General features: G+C 35.3%; 1 protein-coding gene across 4 annotated transcripts; it reads left to right on the forward strand.

Moving 5' to 3' along the window:
- The first annotated feature begins 930 nt into the window (after positions 1-930).
- On the forward strand, positions 931-8,740 carry LOC106661539 (sporulation-specific protein 15-like). Of its 4 annotated transcripts, none has more exons than XM_014385012.2 (7): positions 931-1,106; positions 2,928-3,022; positions 6,198-6,320; positions 6,434-7,356; positions 7,442-7,666; positions 8,295-8,458; positions 8,503-8,740. In XM_014385012.2, exons 4-7 carry the CDS (start codon positions 6,451-6,453, stop codon positions 8,717-8,719), a joined length of 1,512 nt encoding a protein of 503 aa, XP_014240498.1. In that variant the 5' UTR covers positions 931-1,106; positions 2,928-3,022; positions 6,198-6,320; positions 6,434-6,450; the 3' UTR covers positions 8,720-8,740. The 4 variants fall into 4 exon arrangements, with proteins under 4 accessions (XP_014240498.1, XP_014240502.1, XP_014240500.1 ...); XM_014385016.2 differs by having other exon boundaries at positions 934-1,106; positions 8,515-8,740; XM_014385014.2 differs by lacking the exon at positions 6,198-6,320 and having other exon boundaries at positions 944-1,106.
- The last annotated feature ends 490 nt before the right edge of the window (positions 8,741-9,230 follow it).

Genomic DNA, 9,230 nt, shown 5'->3' on the forward strand with positions numbered 1-9,230 from the left:
GTATACTTGCCCAAATTCAGATGTGGGTGCCAGGACGCGAAGAGATTGAAGGCAACAAACAGGCTGACAATTTAGTAGAAGTGAAATAGACAGAGGAAGAAATGGCCACAAACTAAATGAAACAATCAAAGTTTCTCGACATCTCAACCAAGAAAATAAAAATGTCCAATTACGGAAAATAATAGGCCTTTATACAAGCCATGGTTTATTTAATTACCACCTTAACAAAAAATGTAAAAACCGAGAAACCTACGAACTTTATCTTGAAAAATCAGACATCAGAACATGCTGTGACTGCAAACGGTTATACTAATGAGATTTTGAAGAAATATCAAACATGCTTAGGCACAAAATTTAGTCAATACTAGACAATTGTTCTGCCTTTTTCGCTGTGTTGGTCTGTACGAACTTTAGTATTTTGCCATGTCCAGTGTTGGGTCTGATTTTTTTAATTTTGTTTATATAGTTTTTGAATTCTAAACAACATGGTAATAACCAAATGACAGATTTATCCCCAAACAAAGAAATTTCAGCAAACTTAAATATATTAGACTATCACTGCAGAAAAATAGGCCCTGTTTGACTTTATGGCTGGGGGCAGGAATCTCACATCTGTGTATTTTTTTTTTTTTTCTTTTTGTCTTTTTTTATCCAATAAACAATGTAATATAAATAAAAAATGAGCAGAGTCAGCGCCTTAAAACATAAAAACAAAATTCTTGAATGTCTTGCAGTTCTTTCATGTGCTAAATGCAGATAATTATGTAAAGAGAGCCAGCAAAGATGATCACTGTTTTCCAACCTTTAAATAAGCCAACAACTATTACCGTAGGGAAATAAAAGTACTAATAAATCTACATCCTAAGGCTTAAGAGAATAAATGTACAAGTTTAAGAACAAAGATTAAAATGTTATAAATTATAGACAAAACAGATGGACTTTTTACATTTGTTTATTTATTTTTGCTTCAAATACCATCAAACAAAATTTAATCGTGCAATGCAAACAACATAGAAAATAGGAGCGAATCGAAGACAGTGGCTATGGCGGACACGACATAAAACTATGAGATTTTAGGTTACATTTAATATTACACTGGGACATAAGTAAGTACAGGTTGTGTAAAATAACTGTTTTGGGTTAGAACATGCAGATTTTATGGACATTTGAATCATGTACGCCATATAGCAAAAAATAATATGTGAAATTTCCTCATGGGGATGTGTTTGGTTTGTATCCGATCTTTTTGGCCTGTCAAATATGGGAACTGATGACTGAAAGCGATGAGATGCGGAAATCCTTGAAATCCAAAATATCTAGGATAAGTAGGCCAAACAGAAATTACCAAAATGTTTTCATTTCTGTTTAAAATGTAAAATATCAACAAAAAAGAGTTGCCAAATGTATACAATTTATTGTTATTGTATGTTAGGTGGAGAATAATACTTATTTTGTGAGGACAGTAGAGTGATGAACCTGCAATTTGGTTGTTACCAATTATTTTGGCCTGCCTATAGAGTGGGTTGTTGGTCTGACAGATGTAGTAGTTTGGCATTTCACAATCTTCAGTGTTGAATCTGGTAGATGAAGTGACCAAAATTATTGTTAATGACCAAATTATTAAACATCACAAGTTATGCGCACAGTGGGCAATGTTTGCATCTTACCCACAGCAGGAGGGCATGGAATGGGTGTGACCTATCCTCAGCCTTGTCAAAATTATTTTATCCGACTTCCCTAAGTTATCCACTTCTCATCATTCTTGGTACACTACATCACATGGTATTGGCACATTGTTTTCGACAATCTCTTAGCATGTTGCACACCTCTAATTGTTCACTCACCATCACAAGTTAACCGCACAGTGGGCAATGTTTGCACCTTACTCCCCCAGGAGAGAATGGATTGGGTGTGACCTATCCTTAGCCTTATCACTTTCCATAGTTCTCTACTCAACATCGTTATAAGTACTCTCCTAGCATGTGCACTCCTCTAATTGGTATCTAACAGTCACAACATATTAATACAGTGAGCAATATTTGCACCTCCCCCAATAGATGATATATGTAAAATTGGTGTGACCTACCCTCAACCTTGTCAATACTCACTTCACGTTTGTGATATTCTCTGAATATGTTGCACAACTTTAATAGGTTATTCACTGTCACAAGAATACACACTGGGCACTTGCTCTTTCTCCCACCAACATATAGGCATGAGATGGGTGTGACCTATCCTCAACCTTGTCAGTATTATTTTATCCTGTTTCCCCAAGTTCTCCACAAACCAAGAACTCAACATTTCTCTGTATACTTTGTTAATTTCATTACAGTGGGCCAACCATTCGTAAAAGATAGTATTTTTTTAATTTCATAACCTCAGTCCTGGTCCAAGAAAAATTAAAAAATTAATAAGTTTGTTAAACTTGAGAGGACACTTGAAGTATTTTAAAAACAACTATTTATTTGACCAATTTTTATAGTTATTATTTTGTTTCAGACTGTAATGAGCAGAAAATTGTATAATTCTTAGTTATCATAAATTACTTGCATAATTATACAATCAATCATTTCCACTAATATATTTGTATTAAAAAAATATGCCCATATTACATTGTTAAGAATAAATGTAAAATTAGTCAAATAAGCGTGCATTAGACTAATCTATAAATAGCCAATGCTCTAATATGAATAGGGGTCAAAATGTGGTTTAAAATTAGAAGGAATTCCACACAGTATGGCAGACTACACAGCCACACACAGATCGCCAACACCAAAAGCATTGTCCAAAGTCTGGATCATCCTTCTTTTTTATATAGCCTACCAAGCGAGACAGAATCGATCCCAGTGAACAACATTCCAAACAAATAGACTATTTTAAGCTATTGTCTTTCGCTAATTCTTCATACGAACGCCTAGTATTTTCAGATCGACATAGCTGAACCCAACACGAACATCCTGCAAATACCAACAAGTTGGAGAGGAACAATAGCCATAGCCAGTTCTTCACACTCTCAAACTGGGTAATGCTAACAATAAAATAAATTTAAAAATAATAAATACTTGCTTTTTGCATCATGAAAAAGTATTTCTCTTTTAAAATTGATTGAGCTTTGCATGGAAATAACCATTTGAAAAGTCTAATTTTATGTATTTGCATATTAATATTAAAAGCATTTTATAATAATGAAAGTATTGTGAAATGCTACGTATCAGGGAATTTCCAGAGACGTAGTTGTTCTATAAATACTTTTCTTCTTGGATCAAATAGAGCAAAGTCATGTTGCAACTTCCCACTTGTCATTACCTACTTTATTTCAAGCAAATAGTGTACGTTCATTTATGAATTTATAACAAAACAAAAGTATTTACCAGCTTCTCTTTGTTAATAATATTAGAAACGACTTATAAAATATTTATCTTTCACATTCTGAAGTTTATTTAAGTAAATGTAGTGGGAAAATAAATTTAATATTTATGATTATTCAGAAATCGTGAGATGCGGTCTGGTGTGATGTAGGTTTCAGAAAAACATTTTCTTATCGTGCTAACGTTTCGGTCTTTATTGAGATCACCTTCAGGGCTCAAAGTCTTTGTTTTCTGCGTAATTGTGCCATTCTTGCTTGTCGTGTTGTGAGGGCGCACACGCCCATGCAAGAATCGCACAATTACACAGAAAACAAAGACTTTGAGCCCTGAAGATGATAATACTTCTTAAGACAGGGATTGAGTTAATTGAACTGAACTAAGTAACTAGAAAAAGTACAATAAGCTGGAGTGCTTGGGGAATACAAAAACCTCGCTTCCTACTATTCCATTAACATCATCATCTCCTTTCCTAACAACTACATCTTCCGCTACTTGAAACTTTACATTTACAAACAACTAACTTAGACCTCATATTTGACTCAAAAGAAAAGTACTGAAGAAAAGGTGTCAACTACTCAAAGACTTCTTGACAACAGATACCTTGACAATAAACTCTAATTGCAAAATAAACACATCATTCCTGCAACCAATCTGTACGTAAGGAATCGAGTCCAACCAGTGTTCCAACCTTTAAAAAATCCATTATCTCCATTCCAAAATCTTTAACCTTTGCCCATGATCTCTGCTTCATATCTAACCTAACAATTGACACAGACCTTCTGATCCCATTTGTCCCCAAAACTCCAAGCAGTTGATACAATCACCTTTATAAAAGCATCCCCCTTTATCCTAACCCTGTTTCATCCTGAACCTCTCCCAACAATAATTAAGACACCTAAAGCATCAATAGATTTGAGTTCACACAATGACAATTCAAATATAGCTTTAATGGTTTTAATAATAAACTGACTCAAATGTCAACATTGTCTTCTGGATCTCTGTTTATACACTCAGCAATTGAAAATCATGATTATTTCAAATAAGGTTAAATATCAACTTTCAATATTAACATTTTAATATTAAAAATCAAGGATATGACCAATGAAAAGGTAGCACTCACTCGTTAAGCTTTAGAGGAATGTAACCCCTTCATGAGGACTTTGAAACAATTATTAACTATTTACAAGGTTAGGTGATTTTGTTCACTGTAAATTTAAGTGTTAAATTTCATTATCATTACAATAGGTTTCAAGATGTAAATAGGTATACCCCTTATGATTATTTTCCCTATGAAACTAAACATGTTCCTGTTACTGTAGAAAAGTAGACTCAGAATCAATTAAAGAAATTACAAAGATTGGCATGTGCTTAACATTAAGGGTAGTGCACTTTTTGAGGTTTCAAAATAAAGAAGGGTCAATTTCACAACAAATCTTTTAGGTTGCAGTGGAAGGAAAGATGACCCCCAAAGAAGAAAAAACACTTTCTTCAGTGCCTCTTTGCACATTTCTCTTTGTGTGAAAATTACCTTAGTAAAGTGGCCACCAACATGGACAGTCATAAAAGTGTCTCTCCTTTCACTTGACAGAGTTGGTATCTTTCTTTGCCAATCTCTTTAAGTAGTAGTTAAGAGGGCAGTGACTGGGTCTATTATAATTGCCCTCAAATCCAGCCTACTGAGAGAGATTCCTTCGCCTTACTTTTTGAGAAATTTACGGATGCCTGGTGGTTTTGTTCAGTTTGTGAATTTTTCTTTCTCAAGCCATTTTATAGCTCCAACTTTAGCGCAATGACTAGTGTGCCTTGGTGTGGTTCCAGCCCCATGGGTAAGAGGGCTGCTTTTTTATTCTAGTTGGTCAGCTTGTTCATTTCCTTCTATACCTTCATTTCTTGAAATCCATGTCAAGTTAAAGTTAAGAGTAGGTATTGATCTATAGTGAAATTTCCATTACTGTTTATTGCTTTTCATTAAGCTTATGACTGTTTATCAGGTCACACAGCTTCATCAGATGCTCCCATGTGTATCCTTGGTGTTTCCTCTCCCATGAGTAAGTGAGCATAGTTCTTCGCACCAACGGAATACATGTTATGTTGTTTCCTTTGGTTTCTTCATTTCCTTCTATACCTACATGTGCTGGAACCCAACTCAAGGTTGTTGTATTCTCCTAAGGACAATTTAGGCAGGTTCAGGCTAAAAGCATATGCATTTTATAACTGCCTAATTGTCTGAAATTATATACGTGGATTTGTACTCCTTTTATTTTCTTGTTTATCAACTCCTGCATTCATTACTAAGAATATAGTTGGAACCAGTTCAAGAGGTGCTAGGCTGTAATCAGCCTCTTTACCCATACACTTATCCCCTTTGATCAATCAGTTTGAGTAAACCAGAAAGGAGTGTCACTTCAGGACATGACTTGGCTATCCAAAGAAATCGGCTATCCATGACTACTTGGTCTATCTGTATCTGTCAAAGTTATAGATTACTTTCCAGAATTTTGTGTTTTATTTCTTTGGATCTCAGGAGTCTTTTTGCACTCTCAAAAGTCACCTTTTACACATGGATGTGTAAAGGTGAGAGGTCGAGCGTAGTTTCCGTCATATAATTGTAAATTAGTACTTATGGTTTTAAAGTCATAAAGAACGGGTTGTATTGCTCAACAGCTTAGCAACTTAAACTGAGTGTTTTCTTTTCACTTGACCTTTCAAGATAAAATTAGAAAACATGATGCATATTTTTATTTTAATCAGTAATTTAAAGTGTTGTTTTTCAAGTACAGTTTGACGTCTGTACTTAGTTACCTAATGAAAGTTGCCTTTTAATACCAGGTAGCCAATTATCTGGATTGTCAAGCAATGGTTCGGGTTTATCCGAACTACATTCTACTCCCTCTCCTCCGAGCAATGAATCGGTGACTTGGGTTACAGAACCATTACCAAAGACTCAGCCAGGTAGTTCGTCAATTTTTTTTTTAAATTAATTAATTTCTTTGTTTAAATTTTGTACATGTAAAGAATATTCACTGTTGCAACTGTATTTATTTGATAAAGTTTTTCCATTGCAGATATTAGTCCTGTGAAGATGAGTAACCCTGGTGCTGTCGGAGATGCTCCAGCTTCAGACATAACAGATGCGATTGGCCAACACAGTTCATTATTTGACGTTGATGAATTAGAATCCTCGTCGGAAAATTCTATGTTCGCTCAGCCTAGTACAACATTTTCATTTAGCGATCATTCAAGTACAGAGGAAATTATCGAAACCACTAACGTCCTAAGGAAAGAATCGAGTGGCAAGTTAACTGAGGCAACTGAGACACTGAGCCCAAGTGAAGAACTTGATACTGAAAACTCGGAAGAAAGCTTCACTCCAACTGAGCCGTTTGTTTCTGAAATTAAAGAGCAGCAGGAGCCAGAAGGTATTTACTGCATGTTCCCTCCACCGCCGCCTTCCATCAACTTCATCACCGAATCACCTCTTAAAATGTTCAAGCAATTCACATCAACAGAAAATTCAGACGAATTGAAACCAATCCTTTCCGAGCCATCATACACTTTGATTGTTTGTCCAAAATTACCTGTTGACAACTCGAGTGACAAAAGCTTGGCTCAGACAGTTTCAACACAAACAATCAAATTCAATGGGCCTGATAATTCTGAAAGTGAATATATCAACTCGGATTGTAGCAATCAGTCGACGACTGCTAGTTCTCTTATATCAGAAAAGGTATCATCAAATTGTGCGACAACAAAGCAATCATCTTGCTTTGAAACGAAACCATCCACTCCGTCAGTGAACACAAAGTCATCGAAGACTTTTGAATTTGAACAAGGATTAACAAGTTCTGAGAATAGTGAGAATGAAGCTATTCTTGAAGGTTTAACAAATCAAAATAAAACAAAAGAACAGCCCCAATCAACTTGTCTTCCTGAGAATACTAATGACAACAACACATATGAAAAAGCCATTCATAATTCTTTGAATGAGGTTTGTACAAATCGCTTATCTAACAAATTGAACTAATTATATAAGCTAATTTACACCCCGCGTATCAATATATGTTAATTTACAGGCATTGAACACCGTTTTTAGTGATGGAGCGATAAAAGTTGGCAACCTGGCTAACCGAATCATTGAAAATCTGAAAGAGGCCTCTGGGAGCAAAGACCAACTTGCTGAGATGCTGCAGAAGAACGAGGAATTGAAAGTGTTTGTTGGAAAATTAATTCAGCTTCTTGAAGAGAAGACCAATCTTTGCTCCAATCTCGAAAAACAAAATCTTGCTTTAAGTCATCAGGTAAGTTTACAAAAATTAAAATAAAATAATACTAATTACAAAATAAAACAGTGGGCAATGTTTGCACCTCCTCCCACCAGGCTATATGTGTGAGAAGAGTGTGATCTATCCTCAACCATGTCAATATTATGTTTCCCTAAGTTATCCACTTCACATAGTACTCAGTACTCTCAGAGTATGTTGCATTCTTCTAATAACTGTCTCACAAGTTATGCAAATAGTGGGCATGCTTGCACCTTCTCCGACTAGGAGATATGCATGAGATGGCTGTGACCTAGCCATAACCTTTTCAATATTTTTTTATACCACTTCCCAAATTCCCCACTGCATATCGTTCTCGGAATCTCTCTGAGTAAGTTGCACTTCTCTAATAGGTTTCTCACCATCACAAGAGATCCACATAGTGGGCAACTTTGCACCTTACCTCCACAACGAGATGCCATGAGTGAGATGAGTGCAACCTATCCTTAACCTTGTCAATATTATTTTATACGAGTACCCCCAGTTTTCCATTTCACATCATTTTCAGTGCTTTCTGAGTATGTCACATTCCTCTAATAGAAATAAATAAGAAAATTCCTCTAATAAAGAATAAGAAAATCATTATTTTGTATTTTTTCCATAACAGGCTTCTTCTCTGAAGGATGTAATCAATATTACAAAGGATCTTCTGAGCATAAGAAATATGGAGGTTGAACACCTTCACACTGATCTCAACTCAATGGAGATGATGATCAAAGACGAGCGTACCAGGCATAATCTTTCTGTGCAGCGTCTACAAGAAGCTATGAAGTAATGTTTTAACGCTTTCAATTTTTTCAACATACTGTTTACAGGTGTCCTTTCAGGTTAAATGAACAGCTCAAAAAGGAGTACTTGCTTCAAATGGACCTATTCACAAAGCTGAAAGGGAAGTACACAGAGAAAATACTCGATCTCTCTGACAACAATCGCCAGTTCAATGATTTCATCAAAAGCCAGAATTTACAATTCGTTCCGAAAGAACGAACAAAAATGGTCGAAGCGATTGTGAACGAGTCTGATAAAAAATAAACACTGATGTATGATGTACAATATTGTTTTTTGCTTTTTTAATTTGTGTATATGTAATCAGTTTTTTAAATACACAATTTTTACATGTCAGATTCTGAATCTGTACCAGTTTTGGTGTCCACGTCTGTCTAATCTAGCCAAAAAAAATTCTTTCGGACAATAAACAGTTTTGCAAAAATAAAGGTCCACTCACCTGACTTTACATATTTCACTCTGTCATTTTGACTTGCTCTTTTATGCATATCTGTACTTCTTATATCTTTTTGGGATACATCTTTAACTGGAGGGCTCAGGTTAGCTCATGAAAAAAAGAACCAGGTTATCTCCTTTTATCATATCACAGAGATTATACCTTTAGTTCTTCCTGCCTGAATTTTAACCTGTACAATGATAGAACTTTATGATAAGACAAAAATGTATTCTGAATCATCTGGAGCTTCTTGAAGTGTTCCAGACTGAGAACAAATTAATCAGGCATATGCTAGAGCATCAGCAGTTTTGTCTGATGCTG

This window comes from Cimex lectularius, unplaced genomic scaffold, assembly GCF_000648675.2.
Source record: "Cimex lectularius strain Harlan isolate CLEC.00 unplaced genomic scaffold, Clec_2.1 scaffold166, whole genome shotgun sequence".
In the NCBI taxonomy this organism is placed as follows: domain Eukaryota; kingdom Metazoa; phylum Arthropoda; class Insecta; order Hemiptera; family Cimicidae; genus Cimex; species Cimex lectularius.

Excerpts from the sequence above, each read along its gene's own strand:
- LOC106661539 (XM_014385012.2), top strand. The coding sequence starts at position 6,451 with ATGAGTAACCCTGGTGCTGTCGGAGATGCTCCAGCTTCAGACATAACA. Across the intron at positions 7,357-7,441 it reads TTCATAATTCTTTGAATGAG|GCATTGAACACCGTTTTTAG; the intron begins GTTTGTACAAAT and ends GTTAATTTACAG. Across the intron at positions 8,459-8,502 it reads CGTCTACAAGAAGCTATGAA|GTGTCCTTTCAGGTTAAATG; the intron begins GTAATGTTTTAA and ends TACTGTTTACAG.